This window comes from Amphibalanus amphitrite, unplaced genomic scaffold, assembly GCF_019059575.1.
Source record: "Amphibalanus amphitrite isolate SeventyFive unplaced genomic scaffold, NRLGWU_Aamphi_draft 000748F_arrow, whole genome shotgun sequence".
Classification (NCBI taxonomy): Eukaryota; Metazoa; Arthropoda; class Thecostraca; order Balanomorpha; family Balanidae; genus Amphibalanus; species Amphibalanus amphitrite.
The window spans coordinates 258,359-285,278 of NW_024882242.1; the positions used below are offsets into that span (position 1 = coordinate 258,359).

A 26,920-nucleotide genomic window follows, 5' to 3' on the forward strand; every position below is an offset into this window, starting at 1 on the left:
GGGGCACCTGTCGTGGCACGCGCACCGCTCGCGCCGGGCGCCGCCGGTCGACAGGTGCCTATCGACACATGAATGGCGCTCACACGGCTCAGCCGCTCTCGTCCAACAAATACCGATCAGTCCTCCATTCACCGGGAGCCCTTCAGAGTACAAAGGGCCGGCCGTATCCTGTGCCCTTTCATAAAGCCGCAATTATCCTTCCGGCGCTCTCGACTCTTTCCGAAGCTAGGCCGGAAAGTAACATAAAGTCGCGCAGTAACCAGCGCAAAGCGCACCCAAGAAAGGTCGGCAAATTATGACCGAGCCGCCAACAGACTGACACGGTTCGTCGGAAGGTCATCTCAGGCTCAAAAGAAACGATATATACCATTCGAAAGCTGACGGTGAGCTGAATCCAAAAATGTAATTTTTATCAAAATCGATCGATGGCCTTTTTTGAAAATTGCGTTTTTGTAAAAACTTAATAATCTTTTATTCAACGGGCTGTCCCGGACATTCTTGAAAACATAAACATGTATTTTTGAGTTCCAGTGAAAGCTGAACGCCAAAAGAACAATATTTAGCGAAGCAATATTTCCAAACATTAATATGCGTCTCCCACAGCCGACAATAAGGCGCAATCACACAGCTCAGTGTCACGATGGACCAAAGTCAGCCACACAGAAGCGTGAAATGACCCTTATCGACTCGCAGACCCGGCGCTCTCGGCCCGCCTGACCGGCCACGGAAAGAACGTTCGGCTCTCGTTCTACTAAACAAATGTCAAATTTGTCAGTTTAACTGTCCACATCGCTGTTAAAGTTATTCAGGATACCTGTGAAGAAAATTCATTGTTCTGTCATCTTCACATCATGCATTAATTTGCATTTGTTCATGTCTACTTTGCTCAATTGAGCTTGGTATCATGCCCATATACGAGAGGAAAATTGGCCGCGCTGAAATGTCAGAGGTTGCACCGGCCTCAGTTCGGGTGGAGTGGGGGTAGCGCCCGGCGGGGCAGGGTAACCTTTGACCGGTCGCACGGCCGAGCAGCTGTCACCAGTACAGCCTCTGACAGTGAAACCCCGCTCACTTCCCCCGCGCGGGCACTGATCGCAGCTGGATGGAACAAAACATGTATAAGAAAAATGTAAATTAAAGCATGTTGTAAATCAAGCAGAACAATGAATTTTCTTCCCAGGTATCCTGAATAACTTTAACAGCGATGTGGACAGTTAAACTGACAAATTTGACATTTGTTTAGTAGAACGAGAGCCGAACGTTCTTTCCGTGGCCGGTCAGGCGGGCCGAGAGCGCCGGGTCTGCGAGTCGATAAGGGTCATTTCACGCTTCTGTGTGGCTGACTTAAGTCCATCGTGACACTGAGATGTGTGATTGCGCCTTATTTTCGGCTGTGGGAGACGCATATTAATGTTTGGAAATATTGCTTCGCTAAATATTGTTCTTTTGGCGTTCAGCTTTCACTGGAACTCAATAATACATGTTTATGTTTTCAAGAATGTCCGGGACAGCCCGTTGAATAAAAGGTTATTAAGTTTTTACAAAAACGCAATTTTCAAAAAAGGCCATCGATCGATTTTGATAAAAATTACATTTTTGGATTCAGCTCTCCGTCAGCTTTCGAATGGTATATACCGTTTCTTTTGAGCCTGAGATGACCTTCCGACGAACCGTGCTGACCGGTGAGGTTTTCTGAGCAAAACGCCCTAGGAAACCATCGCGTCTTCCAGCCGTCATGGTGACCAGTGCCACTATTCCAGGGGCAATGTCATCAACGCAGTGTAACGCCGCAACGAAGGAATCCGTTTCTATATGGACAATGGACGTTGCGTGATCAGGAGCAGCTATCCCCACGCCATTTACCTGACCCGGTAGGATTGTCCTTCAGGAATATCAAATCTCTCGGCCATCTCCATAACCGCAGGTTGTTTAAAATAGACAAACACTATTCGCTAGAATTGTGTTTTTCTATTGAAAAATAGCTGGAGCAGTTTGATAACCGCTACTTTCCTGGTCTTGGGCCGCTGTCTCTCGGAAACATCTCGTCCCTTAGCTTCCACTGTCCTAATATTGTCCCAGCCCTGGCCATCTCCCCGACCCTGAGCCACTGTCCCTTTAAACCGTCCCATCCCCGTTATCTCCCTAACCCTGTGTCACTGTACTTCAGAGCTGTCCCATCTCCTGGCCATCTCCCTGACCCTGACCATCAGACCCCCGTTCCCTGGTGACCCAGCGCGAGGTCCCCGTCCCATCCCTATCCCTTTCTGACCCTGTGTCACTGTTCCTCAGATCCCCGGTGACCCGGTGACCGGGCGCGAGGTCCCCGAGTCCGCGGACGGAGGCGGGGCGCGGCGGCAGCGGCGGCATGCGCGGCCCTGTTGCCGTCGCTATCGATCGCCGACGCCATGAGAGCCACACAAAGGCGGCGGGCGCGCGGCGCTCTCCGGAGGCCGGCGCACGGTGCGCGAGGCCGCCGCCCACCGCGGTAGGCTGCGGCACACGGCCGCGCGCGACACGCCCCCGTGACACCTCGCGGCGCGATACCAGACACAACGGCACAGAAAGGAGAGCATACCACGGTATAGCCAACACAGGACATACCAAGACTCGGCACGGGGCGACACATGACACGACATACCACGGCACAGCACGGCCGACAACCTACCAACATACCAAGGACACGACAGTAACGACGATGATGGACACAACGATGCCATACCACGGCAGTACACTCGTAAATACCATAGCATATCGCAGCACCATACACATCATACCATAGTAAGGAACGACACAGGACACACCATACCACATCACAGCGCGACACAGAACACACACATACTTTGGCAGCACAGCACGACACAGGTGGCAGGACACACATCATGGCAGCCTCATGCCGTCCTCAATCCGCCCATTCGTGGCCCGACCATCCCCGCTTCACCGAAAGGCGTCACAACAGCCGGCCGCATCAGGCATGCGGCAACACCACGGCCGAGTGCCGACACATCACCATCGATTAGGCGGACGCCGCGGCCCGCCACATATTGTGTCACGCGGCCAGACCTCTGCGTTCCATGGTCGCGCCTGGCACGTCACACAGCTCGGCACGCACCGGTCTGGCGCAGCAGGCATGCACCTAACCGGTGAGGCCGGGCTTTTAATCAGCTGTGATGTGAAACGGCCTTAATGTGACTGATATGAGCGGGCTTTGGGTCAGCGCGTTTCCTCGACAGTCGCGTGAGGCTTGGGATTAATGATATGAGCTTAGGGTGTCGCAGCCTTACAAGCTGAGCGATAAGAAATCAAGTGGTAGTCGGTCATTGCCAGCTCCGGATTACCAAAAATATTGTTTATTTTTTCGGCCATTGAGCTGAACAATGGCTGAAAAAATCAAATAAGCTTGATAAATTAGCATGAACGGCCAGTAATAAGCAAATGCATATGTGCCCGTGCATGATAACAAAAAAGGGCTGAACCATTCTGGAGAAGAAAATATTGACTCTCGCCGCAACTTTCAAAGAACGTACAAAACAGCATGAAAAAGTAAAACAAGAATGCTAATCAACAGCTACGGTAGTTAAGTTACCGGAGTTCATACACAGAACGCCAAGACGAGAAACGAACCACTACGAATCTTTCAAAAAGTTGAAACCGAGCTACTGAACAGTGAACATTAAGCACTGATTACCAGAAAAACCCTATATTACTTGCTTATTTTTTAATCTTCTGGAATCACTTCCAATCCCAGATGTCTGTCACACCCGCCATGTGTCCGTCCAGACCACGGGAGGTGTCTGCGCCGGATAGGGTGCACAGTTGGCGTCTATCGAAGCAATCACCAGGGCGTGAATGTAATGAGTGGCGCGCACCTACTCCACTGATAACCAAGGACCGAGAGACGGCTGATGGTGAGCCAGTGGCTGTCGACGGAGACCGACTCGCCAAGCATGACTGGTCCAGTGAAGCTAATCTTTCCTTCTCATCATCAAAAAGTATCAATGTGCGTCCAGTCGGTTTGAGACAGCAAACAACATTCAATGAACCACGCCACCAAGTCTAATATGCCTGAAGCCAGATGCTGCCATCAAACCACGGCGCCTCCAGCTTCCATCAAAACCACCATGCCCACCGCCAACGGCTTCTGCCTCGGCACGGCGCCTCGACCCGCCGCTCGGTTCCATCGACACCGGGACCGGTATCCGCATGGTAACGCAGCGATCAATGACGCGGCTCGCTTCTCGGTCCGGACTCGGCGTGCCATGCCATCAGATAGAGGAGCGCCGGCACCGCGGCGGCGCACGCACCCATTTGCGCCGTGGGCAGGCGTAAAAACGGGCCACTTTTTACCGGGCGGCAAAAACACAGCCGCTAGGGACAACAGTACAGTGAGTGAGTTCATTCATGCCGACAAGCTGGTGACCAGTGGAGTGTGGATCCATCCACCAGCCGTGAAAGTGTATCTGTGGATAGGTAGGTAATGCTGCGCCACTACTGGTGATATTTGGACGCGTCACCGTGCCACCAATGCACACTGGGCCGGGGGCCCGGAAAAGTGCTAGAAATTATTTGTGATTGAGTTGTTGATTTCAGCGACAAGCAAACATGCTAAAAACGAAGTGGGGCTGCTTAACCCTCGCCGGACCTATTGTCGGACCCCCCACCCCCTCGGCCGGCCGAGGGGGGAGGGTTGGTACGACCCCTTTTCGCCGTTTCGCCCCTAATGGAGCTAGAGCCTCGCGGAAAAAACAAGCGTGTGCGCCGTTTCAAGACGGAACGATTGATACCCGATTTTAAGGTCCCATGTCAACCGGTAACCTCTGAGGTGAAGTCAAAAAGCCCAAGGTAGGGTTTGGTTTTTGGTAAATAATTTCGCATAAAATGGCCGCAGAGCAGCGATTTTGGCACCATCGTGTTTGCCTGGCTCAGGCGCGTCGAATGGTATACTTTTTGTTCGGGTGAGGTCAACTTAAGGTGTTGACCTCGAGTCAAGGTCAGGTCAGAGCCCATCAGGCCACGAACTTAATCGAATGAGGTCGTATTGCATATCATTCGATTCAGGAGGTCTTCCCGAGTCCATTGGTGGCTTTCCCGAGTCGCTGGCTCAATTTGATCATGAGTTATTGACAAGAAACTCCTATGACCGTAGTGACGTCATAAATGACGTCACGGAAGGTCAAAAATGCAAAAGTAAAGCATCGGATCTTGCAAGGAGTGCATGAAATCACGATTCCGTGTGCTTGAGATAGTTTGAGATCATTCCATGCGCAAAAACAACAGTTTCCTTATCTCCCCATTTACTTTTAATGGTGATGTCACGTGACCTCGAAGAGTAGCAGGCATTAGCAAAAATTGCGAGTAGGGCATGACAGAAAGATGATTAGTGGTTTGTATGGCACGGTCATTTTTAGCGGCTCGAAATAACATTTCTCAAAAAGTCTAACTTAAGAGCAAGTTGTTGTTGATTATCACTTACTTGTGTTTGGGGGTTAATAATGACTGAATTTTTTAGTTTGGCCCAAAAAATTTGACAGCATTGTGTGCGTTGATCAATTCTGAGCTCAGGGACATATATTTTATTCAGATTATAAGCGTTAGTTTTTCACAACTTCCAGCGCTATAAAGAATGCCGGGCATTCAGTAGAGCGGCGAGGTGACAATTGCCCCTACATCATGTGGTTTACTGGCGCATATCTCGAAAAGTAGCAGGGAAAAGCAGCAAAGCACCTATATGGAACGAAAGATGAGTACTCAGCGGCTAGTATAAGATGTTTATTTTTAGCTGCTCGAAATAACGTTTTTATAAAAGTCTATTTAAAAATTTAGACATGATTTTTATTTAGGTCTTGCAGCTGCTTGCAAAAAGCTAGCTTATCTTGCAGAAAAGCGATGCAATATGTAAGAATGTTGTTGGTACAGTGAACAACAGTGCCCTGACCTAGTCTGACAGAAAACTGCGTTCAAAACGACAACTGGTCAACTAATAAATATCAACTAAAGATTAACATTAAAATCGGCAAATGTGGTGGCCACTAGCGAGTCTAAATAGTCTTGTGTTTGGTGACAACTGACCACCTCAATTTCGACCTTAGGGCAAAAATGGCATCGGAATCATATTCTTCGATCAATTTGGGATTAAATGATACCTATTTTGTTCATATTGCGGACAGTCAGTTTGGGGGAATTTCTAGCGCTTTTTCGGGCTGCCGGCCTACAGTGCAATGTGCAGACATCCCTGATTCCAGCGTGATGCCATGGTTGTCTCATAATCAAAACGAGTCATCAACGAGAGAGAAGGCAAGGGATCGAGTTTGAATTCGTTAGGACATACCTAAAAAAGAGACGCGCTTGCTAAAAGCACATGCTGTGATGGCCGACCGTAGTATTCAGGAGATGCCCTGATTAATCTCCCTATGTCACCTGCCATTTTGTATCTGCATGATGCAACACATAGGCCAAATGAACAGTGAGCACGGAATAGAAGAGAAGGGTATGACAGAAAACTGTTCAAATCCATAATATAACAAAGGGCTCAGTGTCATACGAGTTCTTCAAAGGAGAGAAAGCACATGCCTACATATTCTCAAAATTATAACAAGTGAAATTATCAAAAACACCATAGCCGGAGGCACAGTCGGGTGCCCACAACTCCCCTCCCGAGTTACCGAGTGGGACGGAGAGCGAGGCCGAGGTGCTGGCCACCAGTCCGGAGGAGGGCGGTGAGGCGGAGGAGGCACTGTTGGTTACTCCCAGCCCACAGTCCCCTCATTTACCGAGTGGCACGGAGAGCGAGGCCGAGGTGCTGGCCACCAGTCCGGAGGAGGGCGGTGAGGCGGAGGAGGCCAGAGGTCGGCGGCGGGCCGGGCGCAGGTCACCGCCGCCGCCTCCGTCCGATGACGGCAGCGGCGGCACCGGCGACACCGAGATCTCACTGCCGATCTCACGGTCTGCCGGACACGCAGGAGCAAGGACAGGGGGAGGAAGGTCAGACGGGGATGGGATGAGAGGCAGGACAGTCAGAGGAACAGGGTACGGGAGAGGAAACAGGACAGCCAGACTGTGAGACGGGAAACGGGGAACAGAGAAACAAGACAGACAGGGCACGGGATAAATGGATATATGACGACTATACGGGGAGCAGGATGAGAAGCAGAACGGTCAGACAAAGTATGGGATGCGAGATAAGACGGTCAGGGCCAGGGCTGTGGAGTCGGAGTCGGAGTCGGTCGGAGTCGACAGTTCTGCCCGTAGTCGGAGTCGGAGTCGCCAAAATCTTACCGTCGGGGTTAGCAATGCATGGCTCTAAGACATGCCCTACACCTGTTTGCTTGACATCACGCTCGTTGACCTTTCCGCAACACATTTTGACGAAGCTGAGGCCATGCTCCTGTTTTGGATGAGCGTTTTGAGAAAACAAGACAAAAAAAAAAAAAACAGAAGACCGCGGCTGTCACGGAATCTGCCATGAATTTAACCATCATCATATGGACTTAAAGGGTGACGAACGGAGTCGGAACTCGGAGCTGGAGTCAGAGTTGATTTTTAAGCCGGAATCGGAGTCGGAGCAGACATGTGCACGGATCTGAGCCAACCAATCACGGAGATCGAGCTGGCCATTAGATTGGCGGTCTTCAGGCATGCAATTATGGTTTGAAAACATGGCTTGTAGAAGCCTTTCAACAAACTATTTTGTATGCCTTCAGAGTTAACAGTTCTGAGAAAACCCCCAAGATCCATCTCGGATCCATAATTCTGGCTGATGGATCCGAGATGGATCTTGCGGGGGGGGGAGGTCACAGAACTGTAAACTCTGAACGAATGCAAAATAGTTTGTTTGTTGAGAGGCTTCTATTAGCCATGTTTTATACCATAATTGCATGCTTGAAGACCGCCAATCTAATGGCCAGCTCGATTTTCGTGATTGGTTGTCTGAGATTCGTACAAATGTCTGAGTCGGAGTGACCAAAAAATCGAACAGGACAATCGAACAGGTAACGAGGTGGAGGAAGACACGACAGTTCGATGGGCACGGGTGAGCAACAGTGACCGTCAATGATCATAATCAGACGAGAGACGGAGCAGGGGAAGACATTACGGTTAGATAGACGGCCAGATTGGGACGGAATCAGCGAACACAGGACCCGACTAAGACTGCTCCGTCGGTTCCATATATTTCAAAACAATCACGGATCATAGAATTGCAAGAAACGATATCAAGGAGCGTAACTCAAGCTTTTGAAAAGAGCTTTCAAAGCCCGATTTCTGATAATTCAGCCCCACATCAGATCTCGTAGACATTAGATGCTTATGGATCCAGAATTCATTAGATACTGCGAACCTTGTATGTTGTTCGTAAAATGGATTTAACATCTGCGAAAAAGTGAAAAAGATTTATCGGCGTACAGATCACGGGAGTAAGTCAGCACGTGGCTTACATGCTAGAGTGAAAGGAAGACTTCTGTAAAGTTCTTGGGCTAATGAACTTCGGTTCTCAGGAAAAGTTGTTGGCGAAATCTAAGACAGGAAGTGAAAAACTATCTTAAAATACGCACATCTTGCAAACGGCAAACTGCCTGAAGTGTTGCAACGAGTAAAACTCAATTCAATAGCCCAAGGCAGCATGAGAACTCTCCGAATATTCAGACAGAAACTTTATCAAATTGAGTTCAGAGCTGGCATATCTCACGGTAAGAATAGCACCACAAAATTGGAAGCTACGCTAGATCCAATTGCTCAACTTTAAATCTTGGTTGAATTACCTTGGCAACAATATCACACATGACTTATCATTCGCATCTGTTAAAGGAAGGGTGCCACCTTCCGAAATTTTTGTTCTATGAATGTATTTTACTTATTTGAATTTTTAGACGTGGTTAGCGCGTCCACAATATACAAAAAACCGAAACATTGCATTTAATACATTGGCCAAAAAAAAGATCGTTGTTTATATCACCACTACAACTCAAGGTCGTTTGATGTGGCAGCTAGGACGGCTGGCATATCCTGTTGTCATGGCAACATATCATTCTGCCATTTGCATTGATAGCGCAACTGAGACAAAATGATGAACAAATAAAAAGGAAGAAGATAACATGATTTGAACTAAGTTGTAGGTAACCAAGTAGGTAACTGTTGGCCATATTTGCCAACAGTTAAAGAACATCAAATAAGTCGAGTAAAGGTTTTTCCTTTACAATGCTTAAGAGATCTATGGAACCCTTCACCCTTCATGCAACTTACTAGAAAAACTTCCCAATTAAAATTTTAAAACTTAAGTGTATACCATAAAGAAAAAATATACCCTTTCAAAATGATTAAACATGCTTCAAAAGTATAACTTTTATACATACCTTTGCTGATTTCATGTTTTATAAAATACCCTTAACACGACGAGGAAATAGTGCTGAAGATTTTTGCCTGCCCGAATGCTGGCAGCAAAACTCGCAAATGATAACTTCACGTGCGGATTCAATGCTGACCGTCTCGAGCATAGGTAAGTGAAGCCGGTTTTTAGGTTCATGTGAGGCTAATCTTGTAAAAACTGCGTTGTGTCCAAAAGGTGGCACCCTTCCTTTAATTAAGCCTTGAGACGATGGACAAAGATGCACCCCTAGACGCAGGCACATTTATGTAGTGTGCCAACCGGGGTATGCTACTTGGTACTGCCAGCAGCAGCGAGGGACAACCAGGAGCGCGGGAACTACCTTCAGATTGGGGAGGGGGCGGGGGGGGGGGGGCACACCATAATAGAGATCAGCCTTGGGTACCCCCAAATCTAGTTTTCTCACCAGTTTTAGACCACTTATTTTTCATCCCTTGGTTTTTTTTTTTAACAAAAAAAAACATTTGCAAAAAAAAACGGTATTCCGTCTCAAAGTTGTGGAGGCACCGCCCCCACGGCCCCGAGTTGGGGGGCAAGCTGCCCCCGCTGCCCCCCCCCCCCCGGTTCCCGCGCCTATGGGGACAACAATCCCGTCATCTAGCGACCGAGGGACGAAACGAACTTCCCAACAATGCCACCTGCCAGACGATATTGACGAATAAAGGAGCGATATTTACGATAAAAAGTTTAACCCTCGCACGACCAGGCCATTTCTCATAACACGAACGACCAGGGGGGGGGGTTGTTACGACCCCCCCCCCCCCTGGCGTTTCGAAACGGAAGGTCGTAGAGCTTAGCGGAAAAAACCAACGGATTGCTCTCAACGAGATCTCGCGATTGGTGGTATATTTTTGGTCCTAGGTCAACATTTGACCTACTTTTGACCGGTCAAAGGTCAAATTTTCGGAAAATAGACTTTTTTCAACTTTCGGCGGCGATTGCGGCAAAACGGTGGGAGATATCGACTTGAAACCTTCACTATCGTGTTCCTTGATCAATTCTCTATCGTTTGGTATGTATTTCGTTTCCCTAGCTCTAAAAATGGCGCGTTGGGAGCGCCGGAAGTCGGCAAGGTCACAGTCGGCGGCAGAAATTCGAAAAATCAAAATTTAAATTTTTGAAATCTGATTGTAGTTTTTGATTTGGGAGGTCCATTTGCTCCCTATAGAAGCTAATGTTGCTGCATATTCCCATTGAGGTGACAAGAATTAGCAAAATAGTGGTTCGGGCGCTTTTCAAAAATAGTACCGGACGCTGTTCCTCTTGTGACGTCATAGCTCCGTGACCTGACCTGACCCGGTCAAATTTCTTATACCATATGATAGCCAATACTTGCCCCAACATGCATGGGAAGTTTCATCACGATCCATCAGCCGATGTCCGTACCACCGGCAGGAAACCTCGGGCGTTGGCACTCAGTTTGTGAAAATCCGGCCGGAGGCTGTACCTCTTATGACGTCATAACTCCGTGACCTGACATGACCCGATCAATTTTTTTTCGGCAAAAGATGCGCAAAGGTTGCCCCAGAGGGTATTGAAAATTTCAGCCCGCTACGACAAGCCGTTTAGCGTGCACTTCGAAAAAACCTCAGGGGGGGGGGGTTGATACAACCCCCCCCCCCCAGGCGTTCTAGGTTTAACTTTAAATAAAACAGCACACTGTACGGCTCAACGGTAAAACAAAAACCGATCGCTTCAACACAATTTCGAAACCATCGGAAAATAACTTAAGGAAGACCAAATACCTACCAAAGTAAAAACCCAACGGTCAAAAACTATACCTACTGATGAATTCCCCCAACCCCAAGTTAGCGCATGAGACAGGTTAAATATTTCTAAACTTCACAGAACAGTACAAAGTACAGTGCCGCGGTTCAAGGCATGCTTGCATTGTGTAAACATTCATCCATATTGCAACAGCCGGAAGCCGCAGTTTTACCTGATCCAATTCAGCGGAACAATCCAGCTTCAGCCAAGCTCGTACAGATGTTCTAAATATAATCAAATCCGGGTATAGCATCCAATCGTGTCATCCCAGTTCAGCCAAAATGGGAAGCGCTATGAAACATGTATCAACTAAAAATGAATCCTCATCAGGGTTTAGGAGCAGCATTAGTATTCACTCCATCTGTCCAAAATACCCGCCATCGGCCGATCAAGTGGAGCGTATGATCCACCACCGAAAATGATGATAACTAACACATAATTATGACTGAAATGAGTAATTACTGAAGCGCAATTCATTACTTCCATGTCACTATTGCTGCGAGTACGGCTGCATACATTCACAAAAGTGCGTATTGCCTTCGGTACGCAGCATCACGCGCTGCCATCGGCACTGCGTTGAGAGCTGGCCGCTCGCTGCCTATCACAAAGCGCTGGGCAGTGGGCGAGCCCTTCCACTGATACAGAGGGGCTGGTCGCCTGCTCTCAGTGGTAGAGAGGAGAGGGCTAGGCGAGTCCTTCCACAGACACAGAGGGGCTGGCCGAGCCAGTCTACCATTATGGAGGGTCGAGGGACTGGAGGAACCATGGCGCCGGTACAGAGGGGCTAGTTGAGACATGTTACCAGTGCATAAAGCTGGCCGTACCTGTCACGAAAACATACGCTCGGCCTTCCGCTGCCATCGCCGCGCAGAGGGCTGACCAGTGACCAGGGCTTGACACCGGAGCAAGGGTTGGCCGCCCGCTGCCGCCAGTACAAAGCTGAGAGGCTGGTCAAGCCATGTTACCAGCACAGAGCCCTGCCACCGGCATAGAGGAACGGCCACATTATGCTACCGGCTCAGAGCCGCGGCAGCGCCAGTCAACTGAACAGAGACTTGTCCACTCCCAGCTAAGTTACTAGCACACAGGGCTGGCCGCCCTCTACCACCCGTAAGGAGCCACAGCCTCACCATCCGAGCCGTGGAAGAGGCATAGCTAGCCGCGGCGGCGCCAGCCACCGGCACAAACTACACAGAAGGCTGGCCACCCATTGCCACAGGCACAGAGGGCTGGCCCAGCCCCCTGCCACCAGCACAGAGCCGCCTAGGCCTGCCACCAGCACAGAGCCGCCTAGCCCTGCTAGCGGGACAGAGCCGCGGCAGCGCCGCTGAGCTGCGGCAGCCGCCCAAGGCCACGCCGTCTGGAGCTGTGCCGGTCCACCGGCCGGCCAGACAGTCCGGTCCCGACCAGACCAGGTCCGCCGGCCGGCCCGCCCGGACCAGACCAAACCAGGAGCGACGGCCGCCCAGAGCACACGTCTGTTAGTAGACAGGCAGCAAGATTCGGACCAGACCCGACAGGACCAAGACGGGCCTGCCGGTCGGTCCGTGACAGTTTGGCCCAGACCAGTCCAGGTCCGTCAGCCAGCTCGATCCAGATCAGGTCAGGTACGGCAAGGTCTAGATCGGGGCCCCTGGCCAGCTGCATATGACTTAATTGTATTGTATTGTACTACATATTCCTGGAGCATCCACGGCAAGCGAGGTTAAATTATCCAGTGTCAACCGCATACATAAAACGAAAGGTACGGTAAAACACGCATTCAAAACATGCACAGGATCATGCCCCGGAAACAGCCTCTCTGTCTGTTGTTTGGCTGGGGTATACGACCAGACCCGGGCCGGGTCCGCGGCCATTGGCAACAGAGTGCCGAAAGCCAAGGTCACCGGCCGGCGCGGCCGGCGACATCAGCAGCGGGCTACTGCGCCGCCGAGTCTGCCGGCGGTGTCCGAACTGTCTGAGGGGGGCGAGGGGTCAGTCGGTCCGCCCGGGGTCCGCCACATCGCGATCATCAAACGAGGCCCACCTCAACTACCTGAGGTGTTCACCCCTGTCGGTCTCATGAGAAGTTACCTTTATCTTTTTATTTTTCTTTTCTGGGACACCCTATGCTAGATATCAAGCAGATCGGACGGTCAGAGACTCAGAGTAGTAACAGACCGTGCCGCGACAGTCTTGCCACGAATCGGCAGTGTCTGGAATTAGGGCTGTCCTTCAAGAGTTGGTTCTTTCACAACCATACACCGATTCTGAGGGACATGGTCAAAGCCGCACACCTGTGCCTATTTTTAGGGTTGTAGGCGGAAAATGTGCGCCAGCTCGCTACTAAGGTCTAAGTCAATAGCAGCAAGGCGATCTTGTCGTCTGCCAATTCTAGCAACAAACGAAACGGTAAATCAAAAACTGCACAAGCGGCTATTTTCCAAACGAAGATATTTCCTTCGTATCGCGTAGGCTCAATCTGATGCAAGTTGACCGAATTACAAGACCGACCATCTTGCCGAAAAACAATGCATGACAAGCGAAGCTCAGGAAACATCAAATTCTGAATATAGAAAGGAGTAATGCATTGCTAAATATAGAAAGTGTCAGGGACTCCGCCATCGGGGGGTCGCGGGGGTTCGGATCCCCAATAATTTGACCTTCGTGACGCCAACTAATGTACAGTCTGTCTTAATAGTACCGCGTAAAGTGACGGTGGATCCATCAAGCCTGACCGAGGAAGAATCTGCTATAATTTGAAAGTCACCGAACCAATTGACCTGGTACTTTGCGCGGTACTTTTAAGACACTGTACAGCGATGTGCATTTTTAGGTCGCCCCCCCCCTCGACCCTGAATTCGTAACGGAGCCCCTGGAAGGTGTCCAATAAGTCTGGTTTTACTCCAATTTCATGAACAAGCTTTCACCATTTTAAGCAATCGAGGGAGGTGGTGACTGGTAGCGGTAGCGGATAAGTTATCTCAGAAAGTCGACAACATTTCCTTCACAAATACAATCCAAGAATAAAGACGTTCGCAAATGACACCTACAGTAGGTACTCAAACGGGACATCCCATAGACAAGGGGGAAAGGACATCAACGCACACGGTAAAATGACACTCTCAAATGGCCTGGACACCTTTTTTGCATCGCCATCCAACCAAACTACCGAGTGGTTCCGCCAAAATTGGCAGTTCATAGGCAGGTGCTCCAAAGCCGATGCCTACAAAACATTGGCACTCTAAATCACGGTCAAGAGCAGGCTGGCTGGCTGCCCGCCCACCGCGGTCCGTCCCCGCCCCCCGCCATCCGCCCATGGTCCGACAGCCGCCAGCTGGCCCTGCGTGCTCTCACTGCCACCTGGCGGCCGACCGGACAACTACCGGTCGGCGGCGTGCATGACCGGCCGGCGGCGGCGGCGGCGGCGGCGGCCCAGATCAGCGGCGGCGCATATCGACCAGAGCCGGGCGGCGGCGGCGGCGGCGGCGGCGGCCGTCAGACGGGCCGGTCGCCGACCCGGCCGGGCCATGGGCCGCCGCCACCGCCGCCGCCGCCGCGCCGTCCGAGCGGACTGCAAGGTCGGCCGGCGGCGGGTCTGTTGCTAGGGCGGCCGCCGCCCGCCAGCCGACCGAGGCCAACACTTTCCCGTCGTGCGTGCGGGCCGCGGCGACGGCGGCGATGGCGGGGGCGGCTGCTCACTACTGCACTGACGGGCTACATCAGACATTTGTATATGCATTTGGTGAACTTTAACCCCCGACTGTCAGGTCCATCTGGCAGTCAGCAGGCCGACCGTACCGGCCCAGACAAAGAGACGTTCCGCCATGCGTGCCCGCCGGCCACGGACCCAGCGCCGCCGGCGGCGGCAGTGCGGCGGCACACCTGACTCCGTTCCCAGTGTCCTGGGCCGATACAGATTCCCGCAACCACGCTATCACAGTGCTATCTGCCGACGCACCAAACCCGACAGCCCGGCGCAAGCACCACAAACGCTGTTCATGTGCTCGCGCCCACAACATGCGTCTGAAGAGTTTGGCAGCGGTACTCGAGTTGACAGGCCGGATTTGGCATTTTTCGCTGCCCAAAGAACGCAGAGGCCGGGCAGAATTTCGCGGACAGTTGACCGTCGGTGTTGCCCGTGCCGATGCGCGCGCCGCGGCTATATGCAGTCGGTCGGAGCGCTCGCGGGCAGGTGGCGTGTCTCCGCACGTGCGCCGTCCGCTGCGGCAGCCGCGCCGGCCGCCAGACAGGCCGCCCAGCAACCGGCCGGCTCCGAGGCTATCCGCCGGCTGCGCCGCGCCGGCCGCCATGACACGGCGAGGTCGCGCGCGCCGCGCCGGCTGGCGGCTCGCTCCGGCCGGCGCGGCGGGCTGGCCCAGCGCGCGGCCGTGGCGGCACAAAGGACGAGCCTCTGCAGCGCAGCGGCGGACGGCACAAACAGTACCGTACCCCGCCGAGCGAGCTGAGCCAGCACGGTCAGAGCACCCGCCAACACACCGCACACCGGGCGAAAAACACCAACAGGTGTCACCAAAACCGGGGGGGGTGCCGGCTTGGCACACCTGGCCGGAGCTTTGTCATTTAATTCATGATCCGTGGATAGTAGATACAAACGTGCGATGGACAGCTAAGCGCCTTTTCGTGGCATCAAACATATCCCGTCACCTCATCGTGATTATCTTCTCGCTGCAATGGCCGTAATCTTGGCGGCTCTTTCTGGAGTCCGCAAAATGTGGGCGCGGGAAGTCTGTCAATGGATCCGATAAGGACGGCGATGGACCCACTCCCGCTTCACACTCGACAAAACAACAGCGAATCTTCACCTTCAATTTGCGCGTTTGTACCATGCAACAAAGATCCAACAGGACCGAAAGAAAGAAAGACCGAAAATACAAAGCACAGAGGAATTTTCACTGGGCGGGGCTGGACGAGAAGCGATATGGTGAGCAACGGCCACCGGCGGAGTGGAAAGGATAAGAGGGGCGGGCGCAGCCGGAGTTGTCCACTGAAATGCTTTGCGACTAGCATTAACTGGGGAAGTTGACCCCTAGCATTATACTTGTCACCTCAGTCGGAAGAAGGGACGCGGAAACATGGCTCCAAATTCATATTGTGGAATTTGCTTTGCTAAGCTCATCAGCTTACTTACTTTTGATGGTCTGGATCATCCGCTGACGTTCGATACGCTAACATACGATCTAAGCTGCACTTTTGACCCAATTGAAGCAATAAAAAGCCTAAAAAAGACTTCATCGACTCAGGTAGCTACCTACTTCAAACGTCACTGTTTTTACAACCACCAGTTTTGTTCGTATGCGTTATCTGATACTGTGGTAGTTCTGACAACTTTCTATAAAAAAAAATCAAATGAACAGCACCGCGTGGCCGGTGCTGTCCCAGAGCCCTTTTGAAACTGTCTGCCTTATGTCGCCCTTTCCATTCAGGCTGCGCTGTCCCGTTTCTCCATGGCTTTAGAGTATAGCGCACTTTGTGCTGGCTCTGTACGAGGTGGCTGTCATGCACGCGCTGCAGTTGCATCAGTCGGGTCCGTCCTGGCCCGCTCTCCTATCCGTCCTCTCTGCCCACACCGGTAGCACTGCCTGCCCTTCGGTAGGCCTGGGTAGGCCTATCTGTGCTCGTATTAGGCCTGCCTGCCTGCTCGGCACCAACAAGCGGCGGCCGGTGGCGGACGGAGCCGCCGCAGCCGGCCGGCCGGGCAGCCCCACCATTTCTAGGTCAGGGCTGCCGCGGCGGCGGCACGGAGGCAGGCCAGCGCGGCGCGCGGCGCAGGAGGCGGCCCCCGTCCGGCTCGGAGCGCCGCCGGGCCGGGGGCGGGGGCGGGGGCGGGGGTGCCAGACAGACGACCGTCCGGCCGCGCCGCCGACCCGCCCGCCAGCCATCGACCGACAAACGGCGGCTCGATACCCGGCCCAGCGGGCCACCGGCCGCCAGACAGCGCACCTGTCCTAACCAGGCAGCGAATCTGTCCTGTCCGGCCGCCAGACAGCTCGCCCAGACCTCCAGACTCCGCGTCCAAGACAATGGACTGCGCGGCACAACACGGCAGACAAATCAAGGTCAGACCCGGGTCGATTGATCAGTAATCCACCATCCGGCTAATTTCTGCACACACCCAGCGGGCGCAGCAAGTACAGTAGTTAGTTACAGTGCGGTAAGAACAACAAACACTAATCACACCCAAAACCGCCCCCGCTCCGCCCCCACCCAGCGGGCGGTCAGAACGAGAGACCCTCGCGCCGGCACCAACAGCCACACTCCCGGACACCATTCACCATCGGACCGTACTCGCGCGCTGCACAAAAACTATTCTGTCGTTTTTGCCGACCGGCAAAACAGCGCGCAAGGCCGCGCGTATGAAACTCCGGGGCAGCGCCGGGGTCAGACCGCTAGGACGGAGCCGGCGAAGCGGCTGCCACCGGGTATGGCATTGTTGTTGTTGAGCCGGGTATGCCCAAAGGCGGGGCCGGATGACTACGAGACAAGCGAGGTGAGGCGATCAGGTAGGCGAGGGGGCGATTATGATTGAATTTTAGGGCGCCCTAATTGTATCATTGAATCCGCGGCGCCCACGCAAAGTCGGCACTCGAATGGTCGGGGTTGGTGGTATGCCACCTTTGACAGCCATCATAGTGACTGTGACAGCGTCAATGACAGCGACGCTCGATGACAGTGCGCAATGCGCACCAGGCGGCGACGGTAAGTTCAGTATCGGACAGAGGATACTGGCATTCCCCAGCCCCAATCCATACATGCCGATGGTTTATAGCTTGCAAGCTACTGAGCCATTCAGATTCATCGCACGACTGACAGTTGCAGTTGACCAGTCAGTTGACCCGAGCATGGGGCACAGCCGCCGGCAGTCATTCGCCCGTTTCACACCGGTAAGACCTTCTCAGTAGCACGCACCGCGGATTCTCACCAGCCACGGCCTACGCCTGAGCAGGCGGCCACGACGGGAGATACCAGCAGTGAGAACACAGACAGCCGGACACAGACAGCCCGGCTGCATTAGGATCATGTTTCGCACAGAAAGGAGTGTCTGAAATAAGCACACGGCATCCACCAGAACACCACGGCTTGTCTCTCTGTTAGCCGTGACTCGCATTGTCTCAGTTCATACCGCGCCGCCGCTCTCCGCAGTCAGCTATCCCGTTAGCGATCTCACCTAACCGGCCGAGGTGGAAAGGTCGGCAATACGAACGCCACCACAGCCAGCCAAACGCCCCGAGGCCAAGGTCGCAGTGCGCCCAGTTTCCGACCTCCGCGTGCCGGCGGCTCAGATAGGCATGCCAGAATGTCGCGGTGCAGCTGCAGCCTTTGTATTGTGTATTTGCCTTACACGAGAAGAAAGCTGTACAATACCGTCTGTGAATTCTGTCCATGATGACTTCGACGTAACTCGGTAGCTGAAAATATTTCCATGAAAGAATCCATCTTATACGAACATAAGTCACAACACTATCCTAATTATTGACAGAGAGCAGCGGCATACGGACTACCACAGCTATATTTGAAGTTTGATCCATGCATAACGCTTATGTCGTTTAGGTTGTCATTAGCGATAGTTCAGGAAAATCACCCCGCATTTACAACCACTGGGCTTGCACGATCACTGATCAGTGACTGGTATGGCGATGCCGCTGATAACGGTCCCGGTCCAATGGAAACAATCGCTGATTATGAAGAAGCACGCCCCAGCATTCAGAGCGTCTCATGTCTGGTTACCGCTGCAGATTAGCCAGCCCCTGAAGGCTACAGCACCGGCGGCGCATCACAACAGCCACTAGTCCAGCCCAGGCGGTCTATATGGGAACAAATGCGGGAGCGCGTCCATCATATCATCACACCCAAGGACCCTCACAGCCGCCATAACCGCCCTGACAGGTCACGTAGCTGGGTCGGGGGTCCACGGGTGACCACTGACCAGCGCGGCGGCAGCAGTCCGGTGCTGATTGTCCTCAACGAGCGGCGCGGCGGTCCCCGCGGCCGTGATCTATTCAGTCGGGTCAGAGTCCCAGCATTGACCCGCGCACCGTGTCACGAACTTTCCATTTTGTCCTACCAACTTAAATTGGATTCAAGCAATATTTAGCCCAGTAGCAATTATTCATCACTCAACCCCAAGGCTCCTCCAATACGTGTAAAATAGGTATTAATTACAGCCATCACTTTGAATCAACATATTGAATCCACCAATTAAACTTAGAAGCAAACTTCAACCGTTGATAACCAATTTATGCGAAGACTGTAGTAATTTATGAAGGCTCTGATTTCAACTGAGCGACAAAAGTTCGCCGTCATCCCACCATCACGCATGAGTGACGAATGTAAAAGGCATGGAATGCAAAAGGCAACTACCACAACTGCCAAGGTGATGTTAGCATTCAGAACGCCTCCAATAAGCTGCCTCAGCGGACAGCAATCACAGAAAGCTCGCATCAACCTTCAACTCCTAAAACAACACAAACATTCCCCAATCCCCATAACTCGACTTTAGTGACTCATTTTCGACTTCCTGTGTCCGCATCGTTCAGACAACGGTACAATGGCCCGTTGCATAACCCAAAGGTCAATCGGCAAAGATTCCACTCTAACAGTCTAGACGGCAGTCGTTGCGGAAGTGGCTAGTCGTAACCCGCAGAGCCGCTGTTCAGCGCTGTGGTTCAGACAGCTGCAAAGGCCGGGAAGGACTGACTGCGATCTCTCGGAAGGATTGCCCAGGTGGTTATTCTCAGGTCAGGACGATAGAATCGTCCAACGCCATTCGAACAACTTCATCAGCAACACCTTGACCGATGAGCCCAGAATGGCGACATCACCTATCTGAACAAGAATCAGACACGAACAAACGCAGACAACCACCCCAAAATTCAGAGGATCATTCGACCGCGTTGGAGTTTAAGCAATGAGGCGAAAGGTTGATCCAAAGAGGATCCCCAAGGGTATAGGCCATCGGAAGGAGCCCTTCGTCAATGGACGCCAGCTGTGCCAGCTGTCCTCGTGCTCATGCTCAGTAGCACCTAACTTGCTATCCATCTTGATCTGCGCGTAGCCACCAAGCCCAAGAGCATTTGCGCCTCGAGTGCGCAATGCGCATCAGGACCCGCATCAAAGCAATAGACACTTCCCAAAATGGCTGATGCAGCTTAAGCGACAGGCTGATGAAATGGACAAGGTCACTCGTTCCAATGAAAAATGATGTAACTTCTCACAACAGGCCATTAATATTGATGCATGACAAACACATGTTACTTCAGCCATGCATACCTCGAATCGATCGAATACACACTAGACAGCCATGATGCACGTGTGAGGCGACTTGCTTAGAGGCTCACCTTGAGACCAGATTCTACTAATTAAATGCGTCCGACGTGACAACACGACCATGTGAAGGTATGCGCCAACCTCCATACACTTTGCATGGAATAGTTAGTTGTCATACCTAGCCACAGCCCACAAGTTCGAGAAAGACAGGTTCAACATAGCCCACGCGATGAGAAAAGTCGTGCCTAAGCACCAGAAGCAAAAGTCTAAGACCGACAGCCAGAAACAACGTAGCCCACGCGTAGAATCCATTCCAGGTGCCTAGAAACTTGAGACAAATAGTTAAAACTGAAACAAATGAGGCACAACAAGCGTTACCATACCGCGGAATCGAAGTCAAAACCCGTACTGAGATTTGCGATCCCCAGCCGAGGGGCGCAGTGTTGTCAGATGAAACGCACTGTAAGAAGAAGAAGCACTGCGCAGTGCACACGTTGAAATCCTGTGATGACATGAAAACGAGTACGGAGTAACCAAAAATTGTAGCAGCTCCACTTTCAGCAAGCAAATAAATAGCTCAAATCGTGCCAACTGGAATGGAATGCACCTGTAAAAGAACAACACAAACACAACACGCCTGGAGGCAATGAAAATAAACAGGTCTCAGGGAGCCGAACTGGAGGACGATAGCCGGTCATGCGCACACCACGTGATCAGCCGAACGGGTACGCAAGGCCACGGCGGCTCGGCGGCCGGCGCCGCCCGTTTCGGCTCTCAAAAATAGCACTAAATCAATGGCGTTGGCAGGCCGGGAGGAGACTGCGCATGTCTCGCCAAGCGCCATGTAGCGGCGGAGGCTGCGGCAGCAGTGCGGCCCGCCCGGCGGTCGGGCGGTCGGGTCGGGTCGGTCGGGCCGCGGACCCGCCGTGGTCGGTCTGTGCGTGAGCCGGCCACCGCTCCGAGCTACCGCCGCTCGGAGCGGTCGGCCGGCCGCGGCGACCGGTGACCTTCAGCCGGCCGGCTGGCGGCGGCGGCGGCGGCGGCGGCGGCGCGGCCGGCCCGACAGCTCGACGCCGCGCCGGCCGCCCGGCTGTTCATGACAGAGGGCGGCTCGGTGGGCCGACCGACCGGCGGCCCAGAGCACCAGCACTGCGCCGGTCAGGTCAGGCCGCCACACACACGGAAACCCTCAGACAGGCCGGCGAAAGCCAGCCGCCGCCGCCCACCCTCCGAGGGTCGCAAATGGCATCACCTGGCAACAGCGCCCCCAGTCGCCTACCTTCATAGAAGTGTTCGCCCATGGACGGTCCCGATAGGGCGTCCGGCGGTCCCAGCGGCTGGTACATGGCTGCACCGAGTCTCTCCTCCTGGCTGGCTGGTTCTCACTCGTTCCCGGGTCCTCTCAGAGCGCCAGTGTCACGCCACACATGTCGCCGCCTCACACGCGCGCGCCTCTCATGCCCCAACACCCTCACTCCACGCGGCCCGGCCGATGGCTCCACACTCAGGCCAGCCGGCGGCAGCGGCGGCGGCGACCGAGGTGGCGGCCGACAGGGGGCGCCACGGGCTGGGCCATGAGCGGCTGGCCGACCGACCGCCCCCCGCCCCCCGCCGACGACCGAACAGCACGGCCGTCGGGGCGCAGACCGTGAGGAGACGTCCGAAAAGACCGTGCTGGGCTGGCAGCTGAACGCTTAACACCTTCAGGCATCAGACGAAGGCCGAAAACATGGGAGAGAATATAAGCGCATGTATGTTTGGCATCAGCGCACACGCACGCGGCAAATTAGCCAAAGGCCAATTTTGCATACTGCTAAGATGCACGCACAAGCGTTTGCAAGCATCTCAGGTTGACCTGTTTAATGTCTCTTTTTAATTTTATGTCCTGAATCATTCATTGATAGGTAAATAATAAAAAGAACACAATTAACGGCTTTACAGCACGCGCCACGGTCTATCCCCTCCTGGGGGTGGGGAGTGAGGCCCTGCAAATGTTTTGCATTGTGCAGTTATCCCAGATGAAAGGCCCACTCTGATGCTCTCATATCATCATGTATGAATGTTGGATACTCAGTGCAATGGTCTACGGACAGTAGAGGGAAAAGCGGCAGTTGCCCGTCATGAGCGACGACGTTTGATCATTTCCTCTGTGATTGTGCATAAAGCAAAATAAGTGATTTTTATATTAACATCTTCCAAAAGTCGGGCAAAGCCAACTGCTGCAGATATATAAAACGCATTCTATAAAAATCGCACTTCAGGCGTTTCGTCCAGTCCTCTGAAATTCGGGACCTGAGATGCACCATTGAGATGCGTCCTTCAAAGCCCCATATGACAGAGCAACTGTGGTCTCTGACTGCGCAGCGCGCACGTATCTTTCCTCACTGAATCCGTTGCAAATACAATGCTATCATAGATGTAATTGCTGTGTTCAACAGAGGCTGTAGTAGCTCTGAGTAAGCTGGAGGTAAAACCCTAAAAAAGATATGAAGATATAAACCATGTGGTGGCTGATGCTCACTGTAGGTGTAACGCCCCGTGTCTTGCAGGGGCAACGTTCTGATGCCAGTTAGGAATCGCGGCAGTTTTCATATGGAAAGAGGTGATAACCACTTGCAATGAGTGTAAGAAGAGTTGGCTTTAACTCTTAACTCGACACAGCGATAAAGACTGAAGACGTTGAAATATTCGGTTTTTAGTATTTTTACCTCGGTACCCGGGAGTTCTCGAAGAAAAAAAACAACCGTTTTTATTTTTCATCTACTGGGAGGACACGAGATTTGGTTTGGTTTCAGAAAAAGGAGGTTCAGACCGAGACAAGCAACGCCCAGCTGAAGGTGTATCCAGACGTCACGCCCAGATTTCTTAATTTGGGGATATCTCAAGCTTCAAGTGTACCGGATAAATGGGAAAATGATCAATGAGTTTGATAATAAGCCTAGTATGCGATTCGGGGCGCACGACGGTGGCATATATAAGTGAGGCAACATGCGTCCCCGTGTCTGGAGCGTTTTGGCAACCTTGTGGAAAATGTGCTGGACGGACGGCATGCAACACCGACGTGAGCACAACACCACAAAATAACATTGAATATACTATCGCTTGGTGACTTTTATATTTCTGGAATTTATGGTTTTCAAAAAAGTGAGATATAAATTCGTCTGTTTTTTTTTTCGGGAACTCACAATATTAGTCGAAAGAAATGCTTATTGTTCATTGTTTAGGTAAGTACATACGTTCCCTGTAATACCTATGTATGTATATGACTACTTTTGCTACCATCCTGAATCCAAGCATCCCCTAATATATTAGCTGACGATTAAGATCGCCCCTGGTAGGTTATGAACGATGCAAGCTGTCCAAAAGTTCTACAGTAGGAGTTTTTTCGGCCATTGAAAGGTACCGAACTAAGCTTTTCAGACTTACGTGGAGTTTCTATTCCACCGAATAGACAGCCTTCTGCATTCTATGGAACATACCTGACATAGTTGATAATTCCATGGAATATTGTTAAGACTCAAATATAAATCCCAGGACAACAAAACATAGAATATTAGATACACATGATCAAGGCTGCGGAGTCGGATTCAAAGTCGACTTTGGAACTCAGAGTCTGAGTTGGAGTCGGAGTCGTCAAAAATATAGCGTGCGGCAAAGGTTTTGAAATCTTCCGTCTATCCGATATAACTTGGAATATTTCCAACATAATCCCAAATATCGTGCTGCTGAGAACGTCCTTATGTTCTTGCATCCTTCCCTGGGGCGGGAATTAGCTGAACAGCTGAACTTCACCCAAAAGGTGACTAGCCTGGGTCATTGTTCACCCAGTGATTGGCGCATGAACCACGGCTTAGAGATGGAGGTTTAACTTCACAAGTTACAGGTTCGTAGTCGCGCTATTAGCTTGCACTAGGCTGGCAAGTGGCAACACACAGAAGTACGTTGCCTGACACTTCGGAGTCGCAGTTCTCACCACCAAGCGCTGGTGGAAGAAGTTTCAGGATGCGAGGAGCGTCAAAGATAGACCAGAACGCAAGGCGACCCTCCTGCATCTCAACCGTCCCCAAGATCGTCAAGAAGAAAGCACCTGGGATATCTGAACACTCTGCGAAAAAAGCTGGCTAGAGGGCTAAGTCAAAAGTGATACGGTGTTCCGTCGGTACTGAAAGGACTCACTTGGACCAACCATTCCCGCACATCAGGCGAAGGGTCAAAATCAACGGAAAATCAGCTAGTGCAGAGCCTTACACTTTGTAAGACAGGCAAAACCCGGAGTGCGGAAGAGTGGAACCGGAGTAGAAACGGGTCCTCTTTAGCGACGAGTCGCCGTTTCACCTGTTTTACCAACCAACACGCCAGAAAGAGCGAGTATGGACTGAAACACCGCTCAGGTTCCGTAAGATTCCCATGCTAATTCCTCGCCACGTCTGATGGTATGGTATGGCGCACGACGTCCCATTAGGACCTGGGCTAGTTGGACGTGGTCCCGCTGAAAATGGTGGTCGATGCCGACTACTATATGGAGAACTGAAGAAAGCCTGCTTCCCTGCCATCAATAGGACGGCCACCACCGCCTCCATTCTGAAGCGGCGCATGGTGACCCGAACTTCAGACAGCATTTCATGCAGGACGGTGCTCCTGCTCATCGGTCTTCCAGAACTCAGAGGTGGCGTCAGGAGCATCTGTCCGATATCTGGGCGGACACATAGCTGGGGAATAGTTCTGACCAAATCCTATCAAATTGATCTGGGTAATGGTGTAGCAAGAGCTTGACAGGACTGAATCTCCCAGCGACACCGGACAACTCCAAAAGGCGCTCAAGAGGGCGTGGGCAGACATCAGCCCTTATACCCTGCAGAACTGTGTGCCCAGCATACCTGTTCGTGTCTCACGCTGTGTCCAGGTTCATGGGGAATGAATCTGTTGCATTATTTTTACTGAAGGAAAGAAACAATTCGTAAAATATCAAAACTTCTGCCGCACTCTATACATCGACTTGGCAGGCCTGCCAGGACTACGGAGTAGAAGTCGGAGTACGTCGGAGTCGACAGTTCTGCCCGGAGTCGGAGTTGATTTTTGGAAGCCAAAGTTGGAATCGGAGTTGAAGTCACCGAAAACCCATCGACTCTGCACCCCTGCAAAATATGCACGTGATAACTATATAAATCTCATCAGATGTCTGTTTCACTAAAAACTCAAGTGTTTTCTTTGTAATTGCAAACTTCATTTGTTAGTGAAACAGGCCTCTGAGAATGATATTGTAGCAGTATTAAAGAAAGTGATGGGCTGCATGTAGGATTTAATAGACTTCCACGTACCTACTCATTGTTCAGGAATGCCCCAGTGACCAATACAACAGAAATAACTTTAAGCTATCAAACAGATTTCACCGAAAAACGTCTGATGTCATTCGCTGTGGAATGTAGTGGCAATTTACCAAGAAGTGACCTTCAGGGATCTAGACAGCTTTCAATAACAATGCTACAACCCAGACAGGACAAATAACAGGAATAAATAACGTTACAGTTCACGAACTGGATCACATATCTATGAGGAACGAGTCAAGCCCAGTTCCTTCAAGCCACGTGTCTTCTTCCCACCCCACACCAACGACCTCCTAACAGTGATAACATCAAAACTTCAGCCCACTGTGCGCTCCAACAGTGCAACAGCACAACCCGCTCTGTAACGGGGCCGAAGCGTATTTATATTAGTGTTTTCATTGCTAGTCGCCACGATTTATGGAGTGCAGTCTATATTTAGCGGGCGAGGTGGGCAGGGCGGCGCCGGACTGATGGTCGACGCTATCGGCCGAAGGACACGCCGTCCCACAGGTGATAGTGTCCCCCCCCCCTCCTGGCTGGGGGGGAGGGGGCGGCCATGACGCCCGGTGGAGCTGCTCGAGCCGCCGGAGCGGGTCGGGTCCAAGGAGAGTGAGTACGAGAACCAGGGAGGGTCGCCGAGCCGCTCGGCTGGCTGGTGCGAGCTGCTTGGACCCTCGCTCGGCTTTATGGACAGGTGAGGGACGCGTGCGCTTGGGGGAGGAGGGAGAGGGGGAGAAAGAGGGAGAGGGAGAGGGAGAGGGAGAGGGAGAGGGAGAGGGAGAGGGAGAGAGAGAGAGAGAGAGAGAGAGAGAGAGAGAGAGAGAGAGAGAGAGAGAGAGAGAGAGAGAGAGAGAGAGAGAGAGTGAGGGAGAGCTTTCACCCCCGGCTAGTGGTATGTATGGGGAGCGGACGCCGTTCGTGGGCAGACACACTTTGGACACACTGACCAGACACGTGGCTTAATTGCAGTGACCAGATAGCGAAGATACACGAGGCCCTCTAATCACAACGATTCCCTGAGCTGACAGCAACGGGCATTTCTTATTTGCGTGCATTAATAAGTTCATGCATTGCATTGTACCTACATACGGGGATGTTGCAATGCAACACACCGTTTATCAAGTACCCGCGTAAAAATATATTTAATTCCATCAGTAGATGAAATGAGATTCAGCGTAGTATCTTC

General features: G+C 52.0%; 1 protein-coding gene across 5 annotated transcripts in view; it reads right to left on the minus strand.

Moving 5' to 3' along the window:
• Window positions 1-26,920, minus strand: part of LOC122365560 (transcriptional activator protein Pur-beta-B-like) — a 51,975-nt gene that overhangs the window by 19,273 nt on the left and 5,782 nt on the right. Inside the window, exons 1-3 of one of the 5 annotated variants that reach the window (XM_043336866.1) lie at window positions 8,754-8,964; window positions 8,430-8,508; window positions 6,768-6,941 (exon numbers count right to left, since the gene is read on the minus strand). The exons of 1 other annotated variant lie outside the window; for it this stretch is intronic. In XM_043336866.1, coding sequence (XP_043192801.1) covers window positions 6,768-6,941; window positions 8,430-8,508; window positions 8,754-8,774 — 274 coding nt within the window. In that variant the 5' untranslated portion in view covers window positions 8,775-8,964. Of the gene's footprint in view, window positions 1-6,659; window positions 6,728-6,767; window positions 6,942-8,429; window positions 8,509-8,753; window positions 8,965-21,689; window positions 21,927-26,920 lie in introns of those variants that run through there. 3 more of the 5 variants (XM_043336868.1, XM_043336869.1, XM_043336872.1) reach the window with 3 other exon arrangements.